This window comes from Hyaena hyaena, unplaced genomic scaffold, assembly GCF_003009895.1.
Source record: "Hyaena hyaena isolate Hyena2069 unplaced genomic scaffold, ASM300989v1 scaffold_9, whole genome shotgun sequence".
Classification (NCBI taxonomy): Eukaryota; Metazoa; Chordata; class Mammalia; order Carnivora; family Hyaenidae; genus Hyaena; species Hyaena hyaena.
In genome coordinates this window covers 1202185-1227608 of record NW_024080641.1, presented here as the reverse complement: position 1 = coordinate 1227608, position 25424 = coordinate 1202185, and the positions used below count along the sequence as shown (strand labels likewise).

At 61.6% G+C, this 25424-nt stretch overlaps 3 protein-coding genes across 5 annotated transcripts; 1 reads left to right on the top strand and 2 right to left on the bottom strand.

Moving 5' to 3' along the window:
* The first annotated feature begins 387 nt into the window (after positions 1 to 387).
* PTOV1 (PTOV1 extended AT-hook containing adaptor protein) lies at positions 388 to 8831 on the top strand. Its single transcript, XM_039250439.1, has 13 exons — positions 388 to 756; positions 3301 to 3438; positions 3546 to 3628; positions 3709 to 3766; positions 3852 to 3959; positions 5353 to 5508; positions 5904 to 5990; positions 6092 to 6165; positions 6242 to 6299; positions 6549 to 6653; positions 8073 to 8270; positions 8363 to 8432; positions 8695 to 8831. Exons 1-12 carry the CDS (start codon positions 586 to 588, stop codon positions 8372 to 8374), a joined length of 1248 nt encoding a protein of 415 aa, XP_039106370.1. The 5' UTR covers positions 388 to 585; the 3' UTR covers positions 8375 to 8432; positions 8695 to 8831.
* Positions 8832 to 9637: 806 nt separating this feature from the next.
* Positions 9638 to 15749, bottom strand: LOC120240131 (polynucleotide kinase 3'-phosphatase). Its single transcript, XM_039244770.1, has 17 exons — positions 15678 to 15749; positions 15241 to 15404; positions 14536 to 14582; positions 13889 to 14188; positions 12905 to 12984; positions 12765 to 12822; positions 12566 to 12673; positions 12204 to 12275; positions 11355 to 11403; positions 11201 to 11271; positions 10994 to 11086; positions 10815 to 10911; positions 10675 to 10736; positions 10223 to 10332; positions 10059 to 10146; positions 9903 to 9964; positions 9638 to 9812 (listed from the first exon to the last, which is right to left on the bottom strand). The coding sequence occupies exons 2-17, from the start codon at positions 15389 to 15391 to the stop codon at positions 9695 to 9697; spliced, it is 1566 nt and encodes a 521-aa protein (XP_039100701.1). The 5' UTR covers positions 15392 to 15404; positions 15678 to 15749; the 3' UTR covers positions 9638 to 9694.
* An 808-nt stretch (positions 15750 to 16557) lies between these two features.
* AKT1S1 (AKT1 substrate 1) lies at positions 16558 to 25397 on the bottom strand. Of its 3 annotated transcripts, none has more exons than XM_039245207.1 (5): positions 25275 to 25397; positions 20819 to 21204; positions 19245 to 19322; positions 18993 to 19162; positions 16558 to 17626 (listed from the first exon to the last, which is right to left on the bottom strand). In XM_039245207.1, the coding sequence occupies exons 2-5, from the start codon at positions 21195 to 21197 to the stop codon at positions 17483 to 17485; spliced, it is 771 nt and encodes a 256-aa protein (XP_039101138.1). In that variant the 5' UTR covers positions 21198 to 21204; positions 25275 to 25397; the 3' UTR covers positions 16558 to 17482. The 3 variants fall into 3 exon arrangements, with proteins under 3 accessions (XP_039101138.1, XP_039101130.1, XP_039101145.1); XM_039245199.1 differs by lacking the exon at positions 25275 to 25397 and adding an exon at positions 24620 to 24734; XM_039245214.1 differs by lacking the exon at positions 25275 to 25397 and adding an exon at positions 24151 to 24407.
* Positions 25398 to 25424: the final 27 nt, after the last annotated feature.

Genomic DNA, 25424 nt, shown 5'->3' with positions numbered 1-25424 from the left:
CCGCATCCCCAAACTTGAGGGTAGGCTCTTCGCCACAAGGCCCACTATTTCTTTACTCCTGTTCTTCCTAAGGTCTCTTGGTGTAGTCTCCCGGCTCCGCGGACTAAGGGTAGGGTCTCTTGGTATCCTGTCCCCAAGCCCGAAGCCAACTTAATATCTTCTTCGTTCACCAACACCCCGCCCCCCCGATCCATCCTTCGGTATGGCTTCTCCCGCCACACCCCCCTGAAGTTGTTGCCCGCAGGTCCTCCTGGTTCCTCCCCCTCTAGCGCGAGAGGCCCAGAGCATCTTCCAATGACCGTGTTCCCCGCCCCACACACCCTCTCCGTTTCCTGAGGCTCCCCCAGCCCTATTTTGGTACAGCCCGGCCACGCCCCCTCGCGGACGCTGTTGGTACGCGCCGCGCTCCCCCGCTCGCCGCAGTGGTTTGGCCGCGGCGACCCCTCTCCGGCGGCGCGTCCCCCGCGCTTGGTTCAGCCCAGCCCGTCTCCCCCGAAGCCGCGCGCCCGCGCCCCTCAGTCGGTGCAGCCCGCAGCCCCCCGTGCGGCCCGTGGCAGCCCCCCGCCCGCTCGGCCCGCGCCCGCCATGGTCCGTCCGCGCCGCGCTCCGCACCGCTCCGGCGCTGGGGGCCCCCTCGGGGGTCGCGGCCGCCCTCCGCGGCCCCTCACGGTGCGCGCCGCCCGCTCGCGCTCTTGGCCGGCTAGCCCCCGGGGCCCTCAGCCACCGCGGATCCGGGCCCGCTCGGCCCCTCCCATGGTGAGCCCCCCGCCTTTTTTCCAGAGCCTTCCACGGCCCCGCCCCCGCCAGCCCCTCCCCCGGGCTCGGGTCTTTGTCCGCGGCCCCTTCCTCTGTGGGGTCTCGGGATGACCCGAAGGGTGGTCTCCGAGGCCGGGTTCCCGCGTGGAACACCCCCTCCCCGGGTGGTACGCCCCGTGCTCTCCCCTTTGTTGCGCGTTTAGGTTGGGGGGGCGGGGGTGGGGTACGGGGGCGGGGAGGGCTCAAATTACTGCTGACTCCGCGTCCCGATTTAAACGCGGGGTGGGGGGCGGGCGGGCCGACGGCAGGCGTGCATGCTTGTTTTTCCAATTGGAAAGTTGGTCTCTCTTCGCGCAGGAAATCTGGAAATGGGGGAGGGGACCGAGGGGCCGCGGCGAGGGGGGCCCGCGTGTTGCACTCGCGTGCGCAGGTGTTGCACCTGGGGGTGTACCTCCCGGGGCGCACGGCGCCCGTGGTGTGTGTGCCCAAGATTTGCACGCTCGCCCAGATGTGGGATGCCCTGAGAGTGCAAGAAAGCCCAAACGTAAACGTCCGGCTTTGTAGGGACATTCACAGCACACGCTTTCCTGGACCTACAATAAGCACATACTTTTCAAAAATCTTAAGGTGCACTTGGAATGTTAGTAAACCTGCACGTCTCGACGTCTCACGCTTGCCCAGGTGTGCGTTTCACCCTCGGCTGGCGCTCGAGTTCGCTGCTTTCACACACCGTCCCGACGTTGTGCATGGCGTGGAACTGTGGCGGCTCCACACGGGCTTTAAAACCGCTTTTCTCGGATTTTAAGCCTAGACACCAAGACTCTGTACGTCTCCCAAAACTTAAACGTACCCCTCGGCCCCACTGTCTTCCACCTGCCGTCAGCATCCACCTCTAGTTCAAACGCGTTTCCGGGGCCTGAAAACGTGCCTCCCAAGGCTTTAAGGTTTCATTCTCCTACACAGTACAGAACAGGTTTCCCTGGGCAGGGAATTCACACGTCAGACGCACAGCTGGATTTTGCACACATTTGCCGCGGTGTGAGATTTTAGGATTGCACAAAAGTCTAGTGTTATCTGTGGTTCTGCACTTTGATGCATGTACCCTGTTGTCACAGACAGACCTGAGATTCTAGTTGGGAATCCTTGGTCTTCACGTTTTAGGCCAAAACATCTTTGAAGTCTTGCGTGGTCAGCCTTGCCTCACAGACAAAGCTGACTTCAAACACGTGCTCTCAGTTTATACTGACTGGAGCCTGAAGTACGTGCACCTGGCCCGCCCTCAGCTGCGGGCTTTCGGCACCTATTCTCCGATGTTCTGTGCCCCACCTGTGGCACCTCCAAACCCAGGGCTTCACCCCCCGTTCTGCATCTCAGGCCCGGCCCAGCCCGGGCCGCACCAATGTGTCCTTACACCGGGATTCTCTTCGGTTTTCTTCCCGATCTGATACCACTGTCGGTGTTCCAGGGTCACCTGCCCAGATGGAGGACATGCTTGCTCAGGATTTTTGTTTGCCTTTTTGAAGCCCCTGTAAAATCCGAGTTTCCTTGTCTGTCTTCCTGGGACAGAAGTCATCTGTATGCTTTAGAGGAAGTGTAGAAAGTAGCCGTTAGTATGATAAGATGAAAAAGAACAACGCCCATTAATAATTTTTTCTGCTGCCTGGAGGCATTTTTATTGGGGAGCCTCGGAGGGGGTGCTTGCTGCCAGCTGGTTCCAAAGCCCTCCCTCGTTTGCGTTGAGGTTTTTGGTTAAAAAAAAAAAAAAGCCAGAAAGCGCCTGCCCTGTGAAGAGTAGAACATGTAGCTTTCCTTGGCTTTGTTGCTGGAATGTTCTCTGGGTGTTCTGCAGCCGCTCTCAAGATGTCGTGTCTGAAACCCCTCTAGGTGTTGTTAGGCTCCCTCTTCCCAAAGTTTTCCCGCCTCCCTGGATGGTTCTGTTCGCTGGGTTTCCCTTCTCCGCCCCCCTGGGGTCAGCCTCGCATGGCTGCAGCCTGGGGTCTGGGAGGCAGGGCAGGCCGGCGACCACCTTGAAAGGTTGGCAGCAGCTGGAGGAGAGAGTCCGGACTGTCTTGAGGGTCAGGGGGCTTCGGGAGGGTTGGCGCGTGCGGGCTGGGCAGACCCGCGTGGCATCCGCAGTCCGGGCTGGTGGGGGCTTAGTGGGGGCTTTGTGGAGGCCCTGGACCGCCGGACCGCCGGCTTCTCAGTTGGGTCAGGACAGAGGGACCAAGAATTGATGGGGCCAGGGAGGTGGGTGGGCGGCAACTCCTGAAGGGGGAGGGCTGGCATCCCAGGCCAGGGGCTGGAGTGGGGAGCAGACCGGTGGTGAGGTGACAGTGGCGGGGGCAGGGGGTCTGGAGTAGCGGCAGGGAAAGGCTATGTAGGGCAGCCCCTTGCGGTCTTTGGCTCCTGGGACAAGGGGTTTTTGGCTGTGGCTCCAGCAGTTTCTGAGCAGGTGATTTGGGTCTGAATGTTGGCATGCGTGTGGGGGGCAGGCTGCCCTTGCGGGTCCCTCAGCCTCTGTTTCCCCGCTCCCCTCTGCCGCAGCAAGGTGCTCGGGTCTTTGGGGCCCTGGGTCCCATCGGGCCCTCCTCGCCCGGGCTCGCCCTCGGGGGCCTGGCTGTGGGTGAGCACCGGCTCAGCAACAAGCTGCTGGCCTGGAGCGGTGTCCTCGAGTGGCAGGAGGTGAGCCAGGCGGGTCCCCTTGTGAGCTGGGGGGAGGGGGGAGCGGGGGTTGGGGGCGGGCCTGGCACCGGGGTTGTGCCCGGTGACCCCTCCCGCTCCCGCCGCAGAAGCGCAGACCCTACTCGGACTCCACGGCGAAGCTGAAGCGGGCCCTGCCCTGCCAGGCCTACGTGAACCAGGGCGAGAACCTGTGAGTGGCCGGGCCGGCAGGGGCGGGGCGGGTGGGGCGGCGGGGGGCCCCCCCTGACCCGCTGTCCCCCCCCCCTGCAGGGAGACTGACCAGTGGCCGCAGAAGCTCATCATGCAGCTCATCCCGCAGCAGCTGCTGGTAAGCCCCCCCGCCTGTGGCCCCCGCGGCCCGCTCCCCCGGGACTCTGCTCCGGGCGGTGACCCAGCTGTCCCCTTGCCCACAGACCACCCTGGGCCCCCTGTTCCGCAACTCCCAGCTGGCGCAGTTTCACTTCACCAATAGAGACTGCGACTCCCTCAAGGGGCTGTGCCGCGTGATGGGCAATGGCTTCGTGAGTAGAGCAGGGGCCCCTGTGTGGGGAGTTGGGGTCCCAAGCCCTCCCTCCAGAGGGGTGTCGGTCCCTGTCTGAGCATGCGGATCTCAGGGAGAGCAGAGTGTGGAGTATGTGTGGGCCTCAGACCCCCCCCCCTCGCCGTGGCTGGGGACGTAGGGATGAACTGAGCAGAGGGGCCCCAGCTGGCTCTTCTGGGGCCCAGGAGCCTGATGGGGACACAGCCCGTGGCAGGGACCTAATGAAGGCGGCCGCTGTGGTCAGGGGAGAAGGAGCTGGGATGGGGGACTGCTCGGTGCCTCATCTGGCGAGTGGGGTGACGGCGGGACTCCCGCACACTGTTAGCAGGCGTGAGTTTGTGTAACGTGGTTGAGGAGGTGACTTGTGCATGTGGTCAGCGCCCAGTAGCCCCGGGCTGGTGAGACTCCGACCCAGGGCCGTCAGAAGTGAGTGGTGAGGTCTTGGTCTGGGCCCCAGTTTCAGCATGAATACTGCCCCCCACCCCCACCCTGGGGGCTCTGGTGTGGAAGGGGGTAGGTGCTCGAGGGGGCGGGTGCGCCATGACCCCCAGTGTCCAGGTCAGTCCTGGTCCCCTCCAGGCCTGGACGGATCAGGAGCTGTGACTGGCGCAGTCTCTGATCTTGGCGCCTGCTCACTGCCTGGCCCTGGGCCCTCAGGCCACATGGAAGGAATGGTCAGCGCGCTCCCTGTGCTACCTGGCTGGTCACACACTGGTCCTGCTGGTAGCTCTGGGAGGCCTGACTGCTTGTGGGTCCAGGTCCCTTGAGCAGGTGTCCCCTGGGTGACAGAAGTCAGGCAGGAGCATTCCCTGCAGCAGTGGCCTCTGTCCTGACAGCCCCAATAGGTCTGTGAGACTTCTTGGTGACATCTTGTCAAGGAGGCACCACTGTCTTATGTGACAGATATTAATGTGGCAATGACCATGGGGTCGATTGTTAAGCCATTTTACAGATGGGAAGACTGAGGCCCAGGATATGAAGGACTTTGCACTGGGTCACACAGGAGAAAGCAGAGCTGGGTTTGTGCCCAGGGCCTCGCTGGAGGGTCCTGGCCCCGCAGAGACAGGTCCCGCCCTGGGACAGAGGGGCACCCAGAGGGGTTAATGCGTGGGGGGGGCGCAGGGCAGATGGTGCCCTCTCAGGATTCTTGTGCCTCAGTGGTGGGTCCCAGGCACTGCCTGCAGACTCACCAGGGGAGGGAGGCTCCCAGGGCACAGTGGTGTGCTTTTGGCTAGCGGGGATCTCCTGCTCGCCACGTAAGACCGTGGTGTTGACTTTGAGGACTTCTGCCCAATGGCGAGCTGTCCCCTAGCCAGGACGGTCTCTGGTTAGCTCGGAGTGGTGTCTGACCTCCCGCCCCTCCCCCCCCCCAGGCGGGCTGCATGCTCTTCCCCCACATCTCCCCCTGCGAGGTGCGCGTGCTCATGCTCCTGTACTCGTCCAAGAAGAAGATCTTCATGGGCCTCATCCCCTACGACCAGAGCGGCTTCGTCAACGCCATCCGGCAGGTCATCACCACACGCAAGCAGGTGTGCCCGCGAGCCCAGGCCAGCCCTGCCCCGGGCGTGTTGCACGGCTTTGAAGAGCAAGGAAGGGGGGATGATGGAGGGCGGTTCCTAGCACAAGGGGGCCAGGTAGGCGTGTGGCCGGAAGGCTCTGGAGGGGCTGTGTGTCCTGGTTCAGCTTTGCCAGTTACGTACGGACCCTCCCGTCCGGGTGTTAGAGGCAGACCCTGTGGGCTCTGTACCCTGGGTTGAGCACCTGAGGTTTGTTCTGGACACTGGGGCGCCATGGCAGGTCTGTCAGCAGGTGCTGGGCAGGGCACCTCTGGGGCTGTGGGCACACTGCCTGGAGACGGCGCTGGGGTTCCCCAGAAGCCGCGTCGGGGCGCTCCCAGGCAGCGGCCCTGCTCGTCCTTCCGCAGGCCGTGGGCCCCGGGGGCGTTGCAGGCCCCGTTCAGATCGTCAACAACAAGTTCCTGGCGTGGAGCGGAGTCATGGAGTGGCAAGAGGTGGGTCCTGGGGGGACCTGGGCGGCCCTAAGCCCTGCGCGGCCTTGCTGACTGGGGTGCCTCCCCGCTCCTGATGTCTCCCCTCTCCCTCTCCCCAAAAGCCCAGGCCTGAGCCCAACAGTCGCTCCAAAAGGTGGCTGCCGTCGCATGTCTACGTGAACCAAGGGGAGATCCTGTGAGTGCTGGGCTGGGGGCGGAGGCCACGTCCCGCCGTGACCTGGCTTCTGACCCTGTCCCCTCGTGCCCCGTAGGAGGACTGAGCAGTGGCCGAGGAAGCTGTACATGCAGCTTATCCCGCAGCAGCTGCTGGTGAGTGTGATTGACGGAAGGCACTCAGCCTGTGTGACAAATAGCAGACTGGTGGGGGTGCTGCATGTGCAAGGGCCCTGTGGCCGGCAAGCGAAGGTAGGCGGGTGTGGAGAGCAGCTTGCAAGTCACCCATGGGACCAGCAGAGGCCAGAGGCCCGCAAACCTGGCATGGGGGTCGGGGGAGCGGCGGGGCGGCTGACTGGAACGCCCCCACCCTGGTCTCATGGAGCCGCCACGCTACCCCCCCAGACCACGCTGGTGCCACTATTCCGGAACTCACGCCTGGTGCAGTTTCACTTCACCAAGGACCTGGAGACACTTAAGAGCCTGTGTCGGATCATGGACAACGGCTTCGTGAGTGCGGCGCACGGGCCTGGGGAGCAGGGTGGGGGGCTCCGCGTGGTGGTCAGAACCTGAAGGGAGATGAAGGCGGGTGGCCGTTCCTGCCAAAGCCAGCTGGGCCGAGCTTGGCGGCCGCCCCCACGGTGATAGCAGGTCTGCCTCAGGTCCGGACGCACGCAGCCTCCTGGTCCTTGGGACTCCCTGGGTCTCTATGCTGTCCTGGCCACATTTTATAGATGGGGAAACTGAGGCTCAGAGCGGCACTTGAACCCAGCATGGTGCAGGCCTCCAGGGTTGATGCAGTCTCGAGGGGCTGGTACTCCTGAGGGCCAACAAGGTGCCCCTGGGTCCCAGGTCCCTCCTGCTCCTCCGTGAGGGCGGGGTGTCCCAGGACAAAGGGCACCTTTGCTGGCAGGGCAACTGTCTGCTTCCAGCCTGAGCTCAGTGCACTGGCTTCTCTTCCAGGGGGGCCTTGGCTTCGGTTTCTCTGTCTGCAAGCGGGGGGGGGGGTTTGTCCTCCGGGGTTTATGAAAGCATAGGCGTCACTGCATTTTGTGCACGTTTGCCATTGCAGGCCAGTGTGTGTCCCCACCTTCCTGACTCCGTCACAGCAGCGCCAGCGTGTAGGGGGAGGGCAGTTTCTGGTGTTAGAAAGTTTGGGAGCATGGAGTTCCCGCAGGGGAGCGGTTAAGGCCGCGGAGGCCCCTGGCCGGCCTGCCCAGCTCCCTGTGCTCCCTTGATGGGGCCGGGGCTCAGGTGCGGTGAGGCGGGAGCGCTCTGGAGGGGGCTCCCCAGGCGGCACACGGGAAGGCCCAGCCCTCGTGGCTGTGGGGCCTGGGAGTCCTTGAACTTGGCCTCCGTGTGCCCACCTGTGAGGCAGGGGAGGCAGCTGGACTGCAGAGAGCCAGGCCCAGGGAGGCAGGGCGGGAGCCCCTGTCCGCTTGTCCCGAGGTGGCCCTCTGGGCAGTTGCGTCCCTGGGTTGAAGGAACGGCAGCGTCCTCACCGGTTCGCTGGGGGTTCAGGGTTGGCGCTACAGCTGCTCTGGGGGCTTGCGTGTGGGCGGACCTTAGTGCTGGGTCTCCTGCGGCCCGTTGGCGCTTCTGCGGGTCACGGTTGCCTAGCGCCCCGGAGGGCAGTCCCACTCACCTGTGTACTGTTGTTGGAGGGACGCTCATCGTGGGCGCTGCTGTGGCCTTGGAGCTTGTCGGAGCCCAATCCCGGTCCCTCGGTGCAGAGCCCCAGGCCGCTGTAGGGGCTTTGCGTCCTTGTCCCCAAGCAGTAGCAACCCAGGGCCGGGAGGACGGCGGTGGGACACCGTGTGCCAGCTCTGAGGGACATGGGCCCGCGCGCTCGAGCCCCAGTGGCTGCGGGGAGACACAGCGGCGTCTCTGCCAGATCTTGACCCCCGCCTGGCGCCCCTCACCCACCAGGCCGGCTGCGTGCACTTCTCCTACAAGGCGTCGTGCGAGGTGCGCGTGCTCATGCTGCTCTACTCGTCCGAGAAGAAGATCTTCATCGGCCTCATCCCGCACGACCAGAGCAACTTCGTCAACGGCATCCGCCGCGTCATCGCCAACCAGCAGCAGGTCCTGCAGCGGAACCTGGAGCAGGAGCAGCAGCAGCGCGGGGTGAGGCTGGAGCCCCTCGCCCCCCCCCCCGTCCTGCCCCCCCTCCCCAGGTCCCGCCGCTGACGCAGCCACCCCGCCTTCCTCCCCCACAGATGGGGGGGTAGCAGCCACCCCCAGGCTGGGCCCCTCCGGGAGTCACAGACGAGGCCCCCGCCAAAACTGGTGAGTGGCACCGGCTGGGGCGTGGGGCGGACGCTCGGCTGGGTCTGGGCTTTGGGGAGTAGTCACGTGACTGGTTTGTAGACCGGAGCCGAGGCATGTCCCGGAAGCTTCCAGCAGCCCCCGGCCTCCTGGGCAGCTGCCACCCTCTCCCCCCGGAGGTGAGGGTGGTGACGAGAGGTCCCTCCCCTTGGAGCCTGGGCCCCTGCGCGAGGGGTTGGGAGGCCCCGTCCAGCCCCTCCCCCTCTGCCCCCCCTCCCCCCAGGTCAGATGCTTCTGAGCAGGGGCCCCTGGGATGGCGGCTGCCCAGCGAGACAGAGGACCGCGTCGTGAGAGGTCTCCCAGGCCGGCCTCCACCTCTGTACGTTTCCCCAATAAAGTCTTTTAAAGGCGTGCCGGCCACCACTCTGTGTCCTGAAGCCTTGGCCCGGGCGAGGTCGCGCCCTTCCCAGGCGAGGGCTGCTGGCCCAGTCTGTGCCCTGCGCGACGTGGAGTCCTTCGGCAGGGTGGGGGTGGGAGGACACCTTCCGGATCGGTCACCTGCCCGGGGAGGGCAGTGCAGACAGCCGCTCGTACCTTCGGTGGCGGGTCCGGCCCCAGACGACCATGCCGTGCTTGCGGCCCTGTCTTCCGAGGGCCGTCCCAGGTTCCTGGGGCCCGCTTCCCGCTGCCACCGGGGGCCTCTGCTCGAGCCCTTTGGCTTCAACAGGCCTCACTGGGCCGGCAGCGAATACCAGCTGGGCCCGGGACTTGCCCTGTGACGGGACTCCGGCAGCGCCTTCCCTAAGGTGCTGGGCCAGGTCACCACCCCCAGGTCACGTTCAGTGTGCGGTTTCTCAGCTCACCCAGGTCAGCTCCAGCTCTTTCTTCTCTTCGGGGTCACATCGCACATGTCCTTCGCTGGCTCTCCAGTTGGGCAGCCGCATGCAGGGAAGACCCCTACTACCCCAGGGCCCTGCCCCTCTAGGGGCACGGTCGGGGGAGGGGGGGAGCTCCCTCGGCTCTGTCTAGAATGCCCACAGCCACGGTTCTGAGGAGCCTCAGTGACCCACCGCGGGGGAGGCATCTGGCCAGAGCGTGCAGCTCAGGGCAAAACCCCCCCCAGACCCGTGTCTGTCCCCAGAGCCCCCCAGCCCGCTTGGGGATTAGCCAGGTGCTGGTCCTCCGCGGTGCTGACCACCCTTCTTCCCAGCACAATGCTGCCCGAGTTTAAAGAAAAACAATTTATTGGGGGGCTGGGGAGGCCAGGGAGAGGCGGGGGCAGCTCAGCCCTCTGAGAACTGGCAGTACAGCCGCTTGAGGTGAGGCTCCACGTTCAGCCGAAACGGGATTTCCAGGATGGCCGAGAAGCCTTCCTCCAGCCTCGGGGCCTCGAACTGCTTTCTGCTGGCAGGGGTGAGGAGGGGAGGTGAGACCCGGCCTGGCCCCTTCCCCCACCATGCACCCACCTGGAGCTGCCCCGGAGGGGTTCACCTGTAACCAAACATGACGACCTCGGACACGGGGGCGTGAGAGGAACCAGTCATCTCTCGAAACTGTGGGGTGGGGAGGGCAGGGCGGAGGTCAGGCCAGAAATGGGGGGGGCAGGACGGAGGGGGGGTGGCTGGGGGGGGGCACAGGCCAGCTCACCCGGTTGTTGTGGCGTGCCTGCTCCAACGTGGCGCCAAAGAGAAAGCAGCGGCAAGGGACGCCTGCGTCCCGGGCGCACTTAATGTACCTGGAGGGTAGGTAAGGGGCGAAGCTGGTGAGGGGCCCCAAGCCCACCCTACGGAGGCCACCGGGGACCCTGGTACCTGGCCCGGCTGGGAGGGTCTGGGTTGGTGTTGTCGATCACAACCCGTTTCCTCTGCTTGAGAGCGGTCTCGCACATGGTGACACAGCGCTGCCACGAACCCAGGGTGTCCTAGGGGACACAGCAGGTCAGGTGACCCGGGGGGGGGGGGNGGCTGGGAGGGTCTGGGTTGGTGTTGTCGATCACAACCCGTTTCCTCTGCTTGAGAGCGGTCTCGCACATGGTGACACAGCGCTGCCACGAACCCAGGGTGTCCTAGGGGACACAGCAGGTCAGGTGACCCGGGGGGGGGGGGGGGGGGGGGGGGGGCCAGGCCGGGGGGGGAACGGGGGGGGGGGGGGGGGGGGGGGGGGGGGGGGGGGGGGGGCGCAGAGAAGAGAGGAGTCCGCAGTCTGGCGGGGAGGGGGGGCGGGGGGGGGCGGGGAGGGGCTGGGCGGCACAGCGGGGGCTCACCCGGTTCACGTGGACGTATCCGGAGGCCACGAGGTGCTTCTGGAGGAAGGTGGTCTTGCCAGCTGCGAAGCAGGGGACGGGATCAGGGGGCACTGAGGACCCGGGCAGGGGGCTCGGGCCGGCAGGGGTCAGGGACTCACCCCCAGGAAATCCCACGGCGACCACCACTTCAGGGTCAGGACTCAGGAGGGAGCTGGACTCAGGGAGGCAGAGCGGCCCCGCGGGAGAGACAGTTCTCTGGTGGGGAGGGGGCTGTGATGAGTGTGACCCCCTCCTCACCCCTCACCCCTCCACCCCCACCTCCCCCAGAGGGCCTCACCGGGTCAAAGGTGGGGAGCACGAAGCTGGCGACCGGCCACTTCAGAAAGAACTCCTCTGGCGTGGCGAAGGGCAGGCCAAGGTTGAGGGCAAACTGGGGGAGGAGGCGGGGGACACAGAGGTCAGACAAGGTGGGGAGGAAGCTGCAGGTGGGCGGGGAGGAGGGGAGGAGGGAGGGGAGGGGGGAGGGGAGGGGAGGTGGGCTCACCAGACGGTCTGCACAAGAGAAGTCTTTCTTCTTCCGCCCTGGGGCCCAGTTGGCTGGGCGTCCAGCTGCATCTGGAAGACACGGGGGCCACACGCCCGCGTCCGGCAGCAGCTTTGGGGACGCGTGTACCCCAGCCCTCTCCCCGTCCCCTTACCTCCCACAAAGACACTCTCCCCAATGGAGATGGGCACGCCCTCGTTGGCCTGGGGAAGGACAGGAGACAGACAACAGGCAGTAAGGAGGCCGCTCCCACATCTCCCTGGGGGTGCTCGGCTCCCCCCGCCCCCCGCCCCCCATCCCCGCCATCGCCCAGCGCTGTTCTGGTTGCTGGGCTCGGCGCTTCTGCCCTCACGGTCTGTTCCCCACGCGGCCACCAGAGGGTGCCAGTTCCCGCTCATGTTGGCTCCTCCCCTCCCAGCCCTACAGGGCACCATCCCCTTGCTCCCCAGCAGGGTAAAAGGAAGCCCTTACCTGGGCCTTCAAGGCCTCACAGTCGGACACCTATCCGTCCGGCCACCAGGCCTCGTCACTGTCCCTGAACGCTCTAGTCACAGCCTTGCCTCGAGACGCTGCGGCTGCTCCCGCCTAGACAACTCGCTCTTCCTAGATACCCTCGTGCCCCTCCCCCCGCCCCAGCTTCAGGTCTCAAAAGGCTCCTCGCAGAGGCCGCACCTGACCACTGGAGGGAGACGTGCCTCATCTGCCTCACTTCCTCCCAGTATTTTACACACCAGCGTGTGCACGCAGAGGCTGCACCCTCCCCGCGTGCGGGCGCCCCTGGACGAACACCTTCAGCTCAGGAGGCGGGGAGCCTCAGAACCATCGCTCACACGCCAAGAACGAACAACCGATTTCTCCCTGGACTGCTCTGACTTTCCAAGTTCAAGAGCACTGCCCTCACCTACCGACAATATGTGCCGGGTGGAAAGAGAAGGCAAGGACCAGGGGAGGGGACGAGAGGAAAGGAGAGGAAGAGGGGAGGGACCGAGCCGCCGAGGCTCACCTGCTCCTGCAGATGGTCCCACATGCCGCTCACGGGCTTCCGGTACAAGCCGGCATGCGTGGCCACCAGTACCTGTGGGTGGGAGCCAGACACCCTCCTGGGCCCCTTCCCAGAATCCTCCAAGGATGCGACCCCAACCCTCACCAATCCAGAGACCTGTGCCCCCAGATGAGTTTCTCAGCATAACCCCGCCCAGGCCCCCCTTCCCCTCCCGGGGACCCTGCCCCTCCACCTCCCACTGGCGCTTATGGCTCCTCCCAGGGCGCCTCTCCCCTTCTGTGTCCCCACCTCAGGATCTCTGTTCCCCTCTCTCTGGGTCCCCGCCCCCCACCTCCACCACCCCGACTCCCAGGCAGCCACACCTGAAAGGGGAGCCCCAGCTTCTCCACCACAGCCTCCACCTTGGCCTTGAACTCCTCCGCTGGCAGCTTTCCGCGCCCGATGCCCATCTGGTTGGTGAAGATCACCAGCTGGGGGGCACATGGGGGTCATCTGGTGCCCTCCGCCCCCCCTCCCCAGGGCTGCCCTGTGGCCCAGGCATCACGTGCAAAAAGCACACACCTTGTAGCCTTCCGCATCCAGCTCCCGAAGCTTACGTGGAATCTCCAGGTACGAGAGCCTAGGGCAGGTGGGAAAGCGGCAAGGTGATGGGGGGCCCCCTGCGGATGCCTCACTCACCCCCTTGTTCTGCCTCCTATCACCTCCAGTCACTGGGGCCAGTGGGAAAGACCTTCCCAGAGCGTGTGGTGATGAGGGTCCCATCCAGATCAAAGGCGGCCACCTGATGGTCAGCGAGAAAAGAGGAACAAGACGCTGTTACGCCTCCCATCCCCCCCGCACGGTGGAGACTAGGACCACTCGCCCTTTACCCACAGGGAAACTGAGTCACAGAGCCTCCACATCTTATGTGAGGGCAAGGCACAGCAACGATGTGTCCCTGGCACCCGGGCGCAGAGCTTGAAATCTTTACCGCACTGCCTGCGGCTTCTCCTAAACGCCTAGGTTTTCTGGTCTTTCAAATGGGGTTCATGGGGCGCCTGGGTGGTTCAGTCGGGTAAACATCTGACTTCAGCTCAGGTCATGATCTCAGGGTTCGTGGGTCTGAGCCCTACATGAGGCTCTCGGCTGAGTCCGCTTCAGAGCCTGTCTCCCTCTCTCTGCCCCTCCCCCGCTCACTCTCACTCGGTTGCTCAAAAATAAATATTTAAAAAATCGTTTTTGAAATACAATAAAATGGTGTTCAAATCCCGCCCGCCTCCTCCCCTGGCCTTCACCCCAGAAGCCTAATAACCCTGGAAATGAAAACAGGAGTGTGGTTGCTTGGGTGCCAACTGCATGTCAGGGGCTGTGCCGCGCGTGCTTTCCGGGGATTGGGGACTTTACTGCGGAGCCCAGCGGGGCTAAGAACGCGTGGACTAACAGCTCGGAGCTCGGGTCGCGGCTACAATCGGCTACCCCTGCTACAAAGACCGAGGCTCGTTGCTGAGGTTACTGTGGGTCAGGCGGCAGCTGACAGACATCAAAGTCCCCAGCGCCTGAATCTGTCCTCAGGTGCGCTTCTCAAAAAACAAAAACAAAAAACCAAAAGTGGAGGCTCAGAGATTGAATGACCTGCCCAGGGACACACAGCAAACTGAGGGCCCAGCCCCCACCCCAGGTCGGTGTGGCTCCAGCTCGGCCCTCACCTTGCCGCGGGGCTTCACCCCAGGCGCCGTAAACACTAACAGCTTCTCAAAGTTCTCCCAGCCGGAGGGCAACTTCCGCATCCGCTTCTTCGGTGGTTCAACGTCCTCGGCCGCGTCTGGGGCCACCGGAGGGGTGCCGGGTGGAGTGTCTGGCTGGGATTCAGACGTGCGCGCCTCTTCCCAGCGCAGGGTTAGCGGGTGGAGGCCGTTGACCAAATACAGTGTGTCCCCCACCCTCAGAGAGCCTTCGGACCCCGGATTCAGCTCCTGGGTGCCAGCAGTTGAGGGATTAATTCCCAGCTGTAAAGGGAGACAGAGGAGCTGGGATCAACTGCATTCCTCCCCAGGAGCCTCCTCTAATTAAACGACACGGGGAAGAACTTCCTTTCACCACCTGCCAATCAGACCCACAGACCCCGCCTCTTCGCTGTGCACCACCAATCAGGGATCTGGAAATGTTACAGGCGGCCAGTGTTACCCAATTTAAATGTGGATGGATACCCAACTGGAGAAGATAACACTTGGAGGCTTCTCTATTGGCCACACCCCTTCCCTCAAAACCAGGTTTTTCCAATGGGGCCTGTTCCTCCTGCTGGGTTGCTATTCCTCCCCAACGCCACCCCCAGGCCTCACGGAGGAACGGGTACCTGTTTCACTGCCACGGTCTTCCTCCCAGGGTCTGCGACCAGCTCCACTGAAGGTTGAGAGGGTGGAGTCAGAACGTGCATCCTTGTGCGATCATTTCCCTCGTTACTGGGGAGCACGGCCAGCTTTAAGGCACAGGATGGGGGGTATAGCACCAATTTGGGAGGGAAAAGCAGCTTATTTCTAAATGGGATCGGCTCTTTCCCTTACATGCAGGAATCAGATAAGGCCTTAGGATTGCCTGTGACGCGGGTTCTCGCCTACGGACAGGGCGGGCATTTTCCATAAAGAATTGGCTTCTCTCCCTGATGAGCCGTGTGCTTAGCTGCAGGTCCTGGGCTTCGCCCGTTACCACCTAGGCCTGCATAGCAACAAGCACTTTTCACCATACGATCGGCTCTCTCCTTGTCGTGACCTGAATCAAGGCTTCACGGTGACCTGTAAGCATCCTCCTCTGACACCTTTGTTGGATTGGCTCTATCCCCTCCCCACTAAGGGGTCTGCCTAGTGCCAGGTCGGGCACAGCTTTTCTCTTCCTATACTCTCCAGAGGGCACCTACCAACTTCAGGACTAGTTACACGACGCAGTTCTGCCTCGTGGCCAAACATCTCCCTTACTGGCCTGGCTGCCCATCTTTCCTGCAGACTGTGTTCCAGCTCCAGCAGCGGGCCACACCCACTACAGCTCCGGCCCCGGCCCCGCCCACCTTGGTTTCTGGAGCACTTCCGGTCGGTAACCTGGGTCAAGGGTCCCCGGCCGAGGACAAGGATTTGCCCGTCCGAAGGCAGGAAGATGGGGGGCGCACCCCCAGGGGGGCTCTCCAGCCACAGGCGGCCCTGGAGCTCCACCTCGGCCATCCCTAGCGCCAGCCTAAGGGGAAGTAGGTAAACAGGTTTGATTGGCGGAACGCCCTCAAATTGCTATAGGAAGTCCCGCCTCCCCCACCAGGAATTTCCCTTCTTCCGCTGAAGGCTCCGGAAATCCCACCCTCTCGCCGGCCTCCAGCTCGCGCCGTTTCCCAGGCGACGACGCCCCGCTCATTCCCGCCATGAGCCGGGACCCCTACGTCCGAAGGCAAAGGCCAAGAACCTCGCGTGCGCTCCTGGCTCGGCCCCATGCTCACCATGCCGGACCGGCGCTCACCTGCCACTTGCGACCGGGGAAGTCAGCCCCGAGGGGTTCTGCCCGCAACTCCACCGGCTTCTTTCTCTGTTTCTCGGCGGACGGAAATGACTCGTCCTACGGAAGGGGGCAGGGCCTTGGCTCCTCCCACGACAAGAGCCCCGCCCCTTTCAGACCCGCCTCTTTGGTCCCTCCGCCGGTCTGACCTTCATTTCTCCAGCAGCAATGGGAGGCTATGGCCAGTAGGGGGTGTGGGTCCTCTTTTCACAGATTTTCTTCTTTCCACGTCGAACTCTTAACATTTCATTCCCTTAGTTATAGCGGGAGAAACTTTTTTTTCATTCATTGGTCATTGTCAGTCCAAGAAATCTCCGTCCCCGACAGCAGCCCTGACCCTCAATACTGCAATTTTCTCGTCTTTAAAATGGGGACAATTGTTTCTACTTTATGGGGTTACTAGGAAGATTAAAGGAGTTAATATGCATAAATAGCTTTATAAAAAGTGTTTGGCTGGTAGTTCGTCTTATCTGTTGCTAGCATTCCTTCAGTGATGGTCTGATGGGAGATGAAGTTTACAGGTTTACTGGCCCCAGCCCAGACTTCGAACCAGGTGCTGTCTTTAGCTCTCACGTTAGGCAGAAAACTCTAGGCCTCAACTGGAGGTTCCTGGTTTTGCTGGGGGCTATCTGGACTCAGAACACTGATTCTTTAAAGACTATTCACATTCCAACACTCATCTCTTGAAGATTAGGGATCTGTAGTCACACAGGGCTGGAATCCCCACTCCCACCCTGTGAATCTCTTTTCTTATCTGTAAAAACGCCTAGCTTTGCACTTAACATCGATGAAATGCTGGTCATTCAGCTTCAGAAAGTGTTTGTTAAATGAACACATTTTGTACTCAGAGGTAAAACTCTTTTAATCTCAGACCATCCCTCCCAACTCCCGATCCCCACCTCCGAATCTCTCCCCCACACAAGGGCCGGGAGAGCGAGGGCCCCTGCCCCCCACCTTGGGCGGACGAAGGCCCTTTAAGGCACCTGTGGGGGTGGGGGGAGAGGGGCGGGAGCTGGTGCCGTCCGGGCTGCAAGGACGGACTTCGATTGGCAGGCTGTTGTGGGATGGAACCAGGGAGAAGGTATCAGATTCAGGGACAGGACTGGGCCATCCCCGGGATGGGGTAGAGGGACACGTAGGACTAGGTCAAAAACAACCCCAGTCCCAGTAGTGTAAAGAACAGAAATTTAAGGCCGCAGGCCAATCCCTGGGCACAGGAGGGTTTGGCCACGCCCACAGGACGCTGGAGCCAATCAGGCGGACAGCCCAGGAAGGGTGGGATGGCGACTCTGCGAGATTGGTCAAGCCCTTTGGACCCGAGCCAATCAAACGTAGGAGCCGCCCACTCTCTAGGCCAAAACGGCTTGCCACTTCCCAATCCAGTGGCTCCGCTTTTCGCTTTCTACCAATGCCGCGCGAGCAAAGCCCTTGTCGCTAGGCAAAAAACGACAGTTGACCCATTTTAGGGTTTAAAACTGGCCGCCCGAATCAGGGAGCGAGCCAATTCCTTAATCGAAAGAATCTGTCGCAGGGGAGAGAAAGCGGCGACAGACCCAATCGAGAAACTAGATAGGTCCCGCTCCTCGGCGCGCAAAGGGATCGTGGGCTGGAAGGATGGCGGAGAGTGGCAGGGAGGGGGCAATCCTGGGGCCCGGGAAACCTGGAAGGTCGGTCCCAGGTCTGAGCCTGATTGGCCGGCCCGGGGGGCTGGGCAGGGGTGTAGTGTGGGCCGTAGCGGACGCTGGGCCGTGAAGCTCTCTCCTTCGGCCTCAGTATTTCCGCTTCAGCTTCTGGAAGTCGCTGGTGTTGAGCCGCGGTCGCGGCAGGTCCCCGAAGACCTGGGTGTCCTCGGCTTCCCGGAGCACCAGCGCGCGCATGCTCGCCGCGATGCGGTCCAGGTCCGGCGAGGAGGGCTGCGGAACGGGGGCGGGGTCAGCGCCCGTTGCGGCCCCGCCCCTTCGGGCCAGGCCCCTCCCAGCACCTCTCGCCTATGGCCAGAGGGCCCTTCCCCCAGTCTGGCTCCAAGTAGGATCCTTCTACCCAACTCAAACACCGCCTCCTCCAAGAAGCCTTCCTGCCTCCCTCTTCCGCCGCTCCTTGGCCTGAGGACTCCACACGCAAGAACAACTACTATCCTATCGCCGTTCTAGTTCCTTATACAACGGAAGTGCTGCTTGTCTGCTGACCATCAAGGCTGCATGCACCCAGAGGGTGTCCTGTCTATGGATTTGGGTTGGGCTTGGCATTAGTCATGTAACAATCGGGCCTCTGCCACCGACAAGCTGTCGACGGGCACATCATCTCCCTAGGCTTCGCTCTCCCCTTTAAAACACGGGGATGAGGACAGAGTCTGAGACCACGAGCACAGCGACTGCTCAAGGGCTATGAACAGTCACGCAGCAGGCGCTGTAGGGATAGGACCCCTTGCCGTGTTGGCCTCCACCCGGAAGGGGCCCTGTCCTCCTGCCCCCCAGCATCTAGTGCGACCTCCCTTATGGCCCCCGAAGGCTGGAGCTGGGCCTGGTCTCGGACAGAAAGGGAGGGCCCCAGGCAGATGCGGGACCAGAGACCAGCTCCTCCCTCCCCCAACTCAGGCCTCAAATGCTGTCAGTTCCCCGCGTGTCCACCGGGGGCAACAAGGAGAGCAGCAGCGGCTGGATGCCGCCGGCCTGTCGAGGACCCCCGAGAGGCACGACAGCGAGGGGGACTGGAGGGGCCCAGGGCCTCCTCCCTTGCGGCCTGTAACTCCTTTCCAAAAGGAAGCCGGGTTCCAATCCCCTTACATGCTGAGGTCCCAAGAAAGTCACATACACTCCCCGTGTGTCAGGGAGGTTCAGTGATGGACCAAGAGGGTCCACCCAGGCCAGGCCAGCCCAGGAGCCACTTGAAGGCTTGTGTGGGGGAAACCGAAGTGGGGGAGGGGCAAATTCCAGGGGGAGCCAGGAATATGCCAGGTGGGGACAAAAGGTGATCTGGCCCCTCCAAGCCTGTTTCCCCTTCTAGACAGGATACTGAAGTACCGGAGTCTTGCCTGAAGCAGGCATTCTATAAAGGAAGCTATTCCTAGAAACCGGAAGGGACTTTCCCTACAAGGCACTGGGGTGCGTTATAAGGCTGCAATAGTTACAACTTTAGGGCTCGGGCCCAGAAACCTGTCTCATGAGGTGGAGGGGAGGATCAAGCCTATGAAATGTGCCATCCATGCCTGAGGGCTTCCTGTAGGAAGTGGCTCTGAGCCTTTCCCTCCCCCCTCCTCCCCTCTTCCCCTCTGCCCCTCACCGGCCCATTCTCCTCATCCGACGATCGTGCTTCTGTCCTCTTCTCCTTGAAGGCCCAGACGGGCACGGACACGGGCAGGGACTTGGCATACTGCTGTGTGGGCAGGGCTGAGGCCGGAGGCACTGAGTAGGCTGGGGGGCCAGCAGGGGTCTCCTCGCTCAGGCTGCCATCTGGGGGAGAGGGTGGACTTCATCCCGTGCCCCTGACTTCATCCCAGCAGCCCTGGGCATGGGGACAGCCCGAGACACTTACCATCTGTGCTTTCAGGGTCCGACTCACAGAACGGGGGCAGGTCCTGGAGTGTGGCATCCTCATCCATCACGAAGAGCCCTGTGGGTGGCGGGACTCCAGCCACGACTGCAGCCACCGCCACCACCTCCCCCATCACTGGCGGCCCTTGCGAGCCTCAGGGCTTCTGGAATTATTCCCTCTGCCTCAAACACCCTTGGCCCTGGTTATCTTCCAGGTCATCAGCAGAAACAAATCCAGTTTCTATCTGTTACACCCTCGGGTGAAAACAACTGGCTGCGTAAACATGAAATCTCTTAAGATCTATCTGCTTGAGGGGCACCTGGGTGGCTTAGTCGGTTAAGCGATCGACTTTCGCTTAGGTCATGACCTCGCGGTTCGTGGGTTCGAGCCCCGCATCGGGCTCTGTGCTGACTGCCAGCTCAGAGCCTGGAGCCTGTTTCAGTCTGTGACTCCCTCTCTCTCTGACCCTCCCCGCTCACGCTGTCTCTCTCTCTCTCCTAGAAATAAATTAAAAACATTTAAAAAAAAAAAAAGATCTATCTGCTTGGGATGAACTGGTCAAAAAACAGACTGAGAAAAACAGGACACGATTATGATCCCTGTTTGACAAATGGGGACCAGGAGGCCCAGAGGAGTTAAATCATTGCCCAAAGTTCCCTGGCTAATAATCATGCATCCCCAGGATTTGAACCCAGGTCACTCAGCTCTAGAGTCTGTGCCCTTGGGGCGCCTGGGTGGTTCAGTCGGTTGAGCGTCGGACTCAGCTCAGGTCATGATCTCATGGTTCGTGGGCTTGAGCCCCGCGTCGGGCTCTGTGCTGACAGCTCAGAGCCTGGAGCCTGCTTCGGATTCTGGGTTTCCCTCTCCCTCTGACCCTACCCTGCGCGTGCACGCGCTCTCTCTCTCTCTCTCTCTCAGAAATCAGAAATAAAGCATTAAAAAATTTAGAGTCTGTGCCCTTAAACCTATGCAGGTTTTCTCCAGCAACAGTGAAAAAGCCAGCATTAGAGTAACAGTAAGTCCTACCTATCGAGCCCCCACGAACTCCTAATCACTCTTCAATGCCCTAATGTTATAGTCTAGTCTCCAACTAGCCCCCGAAACAGGCAGCTGCATCTTCCCTTGGCTTCTTTAAGCTGCTGCCTGCATCCCTGACTCCTCCCTTTGTTCTCACAAGCACGAGGCGCCCCGTATTTGCAAATAACTCCAAAGCTCTCGGCTCAGGTCCCATCCCCATGGCCTCCACAGGGCACTGCCTCACATCGGGAACACCAACTTCTCTGCCAGGCTCAAAGTCCCTCAAGAAAAGGGCCTGGGCTGGCTCTGGGTCTGTGTCCAGCAACCCCCACCACAGAGTTGGCCTCAGGGTAACATGTGAGGAACCTGAGGCTCAGAGACGGGAACTGACCTGCTCAAGGTCACACAGCAAGTCCGCCTGCCCCTTTGGCTCTTTGAGGCTGCAGCTTCCATAGAACACCAGGGGTCAGGGACAAGCGAGTCCCACCTCTCCAGGAAAACCTACCTTGGTGGCGACTTGTCGAGCCAAGAGCCACCCCAGCCCCAGCCCCTCTCACCTCCATTATCGCTGACACCCAGCCGCTCCCCTGAGGTCTCAGTCTCTGTTGGCTCGTCCTCATCTTCCTCGTCCTCCTCCCTGGCCAGGGTGGGCCGAGGCGGGCTCCGTGCAGGGCTGGGTGGCTGTGGCGCTGGTGGGGGCACGGGGGGCCTGGCGGCAGCAGCGGCCCTGTGGGCCAGGGCGATGTCGTGGAGGCAGCGGCGGGCGGCCTCTGCCAGGGCCCCCCGGCCGTGGGCTGCATATGCACAGGGGCCCGGGCGGGGCGGCGGGGGCGGCGCGGCGGTCAGCAGCACCAGCTCCGTGCCCGTCCGGGCCCGGAAACGCTCAGCGGCCCCCACCACCGCCTCCCACAGCTCCTCGGGGCGCCCCGACGCCATCCACGCCCTGCAGGGCAGAGCAGGACAGAGAGAGCTGAGGCTCCGCCGATGGCGCAGTCTACACCCAGCCCCGTGTGTCCACCTGTCCTATGGGTCCGCCTGTCCCTAGAGGCCACGCCCACCCCTCCCAGCCACCTTGTCCCAGCTGAGCTCAGCATCTTCCCCCAAACCCACTACTCCCCCCACCATTTCCTCTCCGTCCAGATCTCCTGGCACCATCCTCAGCCCTCCAGCCCCGCCCCTCCGGCCACACCCTGTCCCCACAGCCTCGGGGCCTCCTTTGGCCCTGCCTTGTTCGATCTGAGACCCAACTGCCACCTGTGACTAAGGAGCACTAGAGATGTGGCGGGTCCAAAGCAGGAAGGGCCATGGGTATGAGATCCACACTGGATTTTGTCAAGACTTAACACAAAAAAGCAGGAGATCAAACACCTCACTAGCAGGTCCGCTGTCGATTACATGTTGAAAGGATGACATTTTAGACGTAACGGCTAAATAAAACATATGCCGAAAGTGGACATTATCTGTTTTGTTTGTTTACTGTTTTTACATGGCTTATAGAAGATTTGAAATTATGTGTGGCCTGCATTCTTTCCCCACTGGACCACTGCCACAGCTTCCTCCCAAACCTTAGCCTCCGGATCGGCCTGGGCACGCACCCCCCCACCCCCCACCCCGGGTACTTCTGCACTGGAACAGCCCCTGCCCGGTCCCAGCGCCCCCAGGACAAGGTCACGGCCCCTCAACCTGACCCTGCGCTCAGCCTCACAGCCTCCCTAGACTTTTGAGTCAAGATGGTCCCCCCACATCCAGATGGTCTGTCTTCCAGGTCCTAATCGCTATTTCTCTCTCTAGAGTGGAAAGAGCTTTCTCTCACCCCTAGATCGGGTCAGTACCCCCTCTCCGGGCTCCTATAACGGTGGGCAGTCCCCCATTCTAGCACATAGCCCTCTGGGGAGCCCGCAGGCTTCATCTCTGGTCCACTAGCCTTGCCCTGCACACGGCAAGCCTCAGAGAGCAGGGGCTGAACCGAAAACGGTGTGCGAGCCGCTTTCCGTGCCTCGACTCCATCCGCAATGTTCTGTACTTCCTCAGACCAGTCTGGCAATTCCTCAGAAGTCAGGATGGATCAGATGCCTTCCCTAGACCCACAATGCCCTGGGCTACCTCCATCATAGCTCACTGACACTTAGCTTGCGACAGCTGTACCTCTGTCTGCCTCTTCCATCACACTGTGAGCTCCCCGCAGGGAGCAGGACACGTCTCCCCTACACAATCTGCTGGCTGCGTCTCCTCATGAGATGAAAAGAGCAAGGGGTCAGGGCACCTGGCTGGCTCAACTGGAAGAGCACGCAACTCTCGATCTCCAGGGTCATGAGTTCGAGCCCCACACTGGGTGTAGATAGAACTTATATAAACAAACTTAAAAAAAAAAAAAAGAGCAAGGGGACTGGGTGGCTGCCATCACTAACCTGCTGTGTGACCCTGGAGCACTCACTGGCCCTCTCTGCCTCATCTGCTTCCTCCTATAAACCAGAGTGGTTGAGCCAGGGCTGCTGGGAAGCCGAGGAGCCTCCTCAGGGAGGTAGGGGGCCCCCATCACTGAAGGAATTGAAGTAGGGTTCTAGTCCAGCCTTCCAGGGTCTTATGTAGCTGGATTTCAATTCGCAGGCTCGCATATCACTTAAGCCACCATTTGCTGAGCACTAAGTGTACAGAGTTTGCGCCTGTCAACTCACCTCCTGCCTGACCCACTAAGGTGGGACCGGTTACCCCACAAATGAGATGGCCCAGGCTCATGGGCCACAGGCGGTGAAAACAGCCAGCACCATCCCAGACAGGCCCCACAGCAAACTGACCCTGCACTTCCCACACGCCAGGCAGGGGTGCAAGCGTGTCATTCCACCCTCTCCCCCACCCAATGAGGGAGGGGCTGTTATCAACCCGATTAACAGTGGCAAACTGAAGGCCAGGGAGTTCAGGGCTTTGATTAGGGTCAGAGGGCTGTAAAGGGAGCCTGGATCCACAGCCTGTTCTTAATCTCCTCGTCCAGATGGGGAAAATGGGGCTCAGGGAGCCTAAGGGTCTCACAGCCACTCCTGGGGTCACTCTTAGCTGATGGAGGAAACCAAGGCTCAGAGCAGGGAAATGACTGGTCCAAGGGCACATGGCCTGGCACTGCTAGGCCCGGGGCTCTCACGTCCCTGCAACATTAGGCTTATACTCTCCATCTTAGATTTTAGAGCAGTGACAAGATTGGATGGAGTGGAACAGCGGTGAGTGGGTGTGAGGGTCCTCCTTCACGCTGTAAAGAGGAGGCCTCGGGGCGCCTGGGTGGCTTCGTCGGTTAAGCGTCCGACTTTTGCTTAGGTCATGATCTCCCGGTTCGTGGGTTCCAGCCCGTCAGGCTCTGTGCTGACTGCCAGCTCAGAGCCTGGAGCCTGTTTCAGAGTCTGTGACTCCCTCTCTCTCTGACCCTCCCCTGCTCACGCTGTCTCTCTCTCTCTCCCTCCTAGAAATAAATTTTAAAAAACATTAAAAAAAAAAAAAAAGGAGGCCTGGGCAAAAATGAGGAGGGCAACTCACACCTCTCTGCCAAGGCCGGGGGCGCTCTATGAGGTAGGTTATCCAAAAGTAGGGCGGCCAAGACCAGGGGAGACGCCGCCCTTTCAGCTGCTGAAGTCCTGTATCCTCTAAGGAGCTCAGAGATGGACGGAGTGTCCCCAACCGCTGAGACTTAAGAGTTTAGGATTGGGGAGAGGAGGTGAGACTTGTCTCCCACAGGAGGGGGGAAGGACAGCTAAGGTAACTGGCCTCCTCTGAGATGAAACGAACTGAGTTCCCCAAGGAATGAGGGATGCTAGGGAAGCCCCCTTCCAACCACCTGACAAACCACAAGTGCCCCCCTGCCCGAAAGTGGGAGAAACTCCAGGATGCCCCCTCACCCCCCTACCCCGCGTAGCCGGGGACAAGGTGAACGTCTGCGCTCTTTCTCGACCTCTCCGAGACCTTCCCACCTCGCCGGAGGGTCCAGGGAAGAACCACTTCTCTAGGAAGAAAACAGGAAATCCCGCCCAGGTGGGGGCCAGGGCCGGAAGTCCCGCCTTTGGACGGGTGAGGGGCGCCCCAAATTGCCCCGGGCAACCCCCAGACCCTGCGGACACGGTCCACAACCAAGGCAAGGATCCCAGTGGGTCTGGAGACCGGAGGAGAAGGCTGTCTAGGTTTTGCCTTGGGTCAGACACGACGGTTCCCGCGGGCGACCCCTTCCCAGCGCTCAGCGTAGAGTCACTAGACGACCTCTGCCCTCTGATCTACGCAGGCCATACCCCTCCCACGAGCGGCTCGCCCTCCCAGCGCCCCTCTCCTCCGGACGGCCAAATCCTCCCCACACCGCGGTTCACAACGCCGCCTCCACTCACGTGCCCGAAGCCAGCATGGCCGGCCCGGCGCCGTCGCCGCCCTCAAAAGACATGGCGGCGCCTTGCGTCGCTTCCGCGTGGTTGGCCCTCTTCCACTCTGCACACTCCGCCTCCCTTATCGGGCTGCCCGAGACCAAAATGGCCACGGGGACCTCACCGGATCACAGTGGGGCAATGGCGAGAGCCCATAAGAAAGATGGTGAAAGAAAGGCTTCAGCTTGCTCGGAAACAAGCCAAACCATTTCGATTTACCCCCCCCCCCAAGAAATACGGCCGTCGGCACATGCACACTCGGGACCACAGTAAACTAAGGCCAGCGACTTGGTGCCCCTCACCCATTGTCAACCTCTTCTACAGAAGTAGAGGAAAAGAATGCCCGTTAATGACAGGCCAGGCCAGGTTGGCATCACTTCTCCAAAATGTACATGGACTCTCCCTCCCGCCTATCCCCCTGCAGCACCAAGCCTGGTAAAGATCCAATATGGCAGCTTTTTTTGTTGCGGTTTGCCAGGATTCAATATGGCGGCCCAGACCGCTTTCTCTCGACGGTGACTCAGGAATTCGACTAGAACCGCTTCGTTCCCGCGAATAATGACGGCTTCTTCCCGTGAACCCAAGTTCCTCGGCACCTCTTGTGATGCACACCTCCTCTCACCTTCTTTTCCTTTATCCGTTTCTTTTCCAGGACCTCGCTGTCGCGCCCCTCAGAGAGATGAAAGTGCCCCGCATTAACATGGCCGCAGCTGACAGTCTTTGGCCGTGCCCCTGAGCAAAATGGCATCTCTTTGGCTTCAATGCCAGTATA

What these genes read in the sequence shown, in the direction of transcription:
- LOC120240131 (XM_039244770.1), bottom strand. Translation starts at nt 15,391, where the DNA reads ATGGCCGAGGTGGAGCTCCAGGGCCGCCTGTGGCTGGAGAGCCCCCCT. An exon ending in ACTGGCCCCAGTGACTGGAG is followed by an intron (nt 12,823 to 12,904) that starts GTGATAGGAGGC and finishes CACCTGCCCTAG; the next exon opens with GCTCTCGTACCTGGAGATTC. An exon ending in TGCTCCCCACCTTTGACCCG is followed by an intron (nt 10,912 to 10,993) that starts GTGAGGCCCTCT and finishes CCTCCCCACCAG; the next exon opens with AGAACTGTCTCTCCCGCGGG.
- PTOV1 (XM_039250439.1), top strand. Translation starts at nt 586, where the DNA reads ATGGTCCGTCCGCGCCGCGCTCCGCACCGCTCCGGCGCTGGGGGCCCC. An exon ending in GTGAACCAGGGCGAGAACCT is followed by an intron (nt 3,629 to 3,708) that starts GTGAGTGGCCGG and finishes CCCCCCCTGCAG; the next exon opens with GGAGACTGACCAGTGGCCGC. An exon ending in TTATCCCGCAGCAGCTGCTG is followed by an intron (nt 6,300 to 6,548) that starts GTGAGTGTGATT and finishes CTACCCCCCCAG; the next exon opens with ACCACGCTGGTGCCACTATT.
- AKT1S1 (XM_039245199.1), bottom strand. Translation starts at nt 24,672, where the DNA reads ATGTCTTTTGAGGGCGGCGACGGCGCCGGGCCGGCCATGCTGGCTTCG. An exon ending in GGACCCTGAAAGCACAGATG is followed by an intron (nt 19,163 to 19,244) that starts GTAAGTGTCTCG and finishes CCTCTCCCCCAG; the next exon opens with ATGGCAGCCTGAGCGAGGAG. An exon ending in CGGATGAGGAGAATGGGCCG is followed by an intron (nt 17,627 to 18,992) that starts GTGAGGGGCAGA and finishes CCCGTTCCGCAG; the next exon opens with CCCTCCTCGCCGGACCTGGA.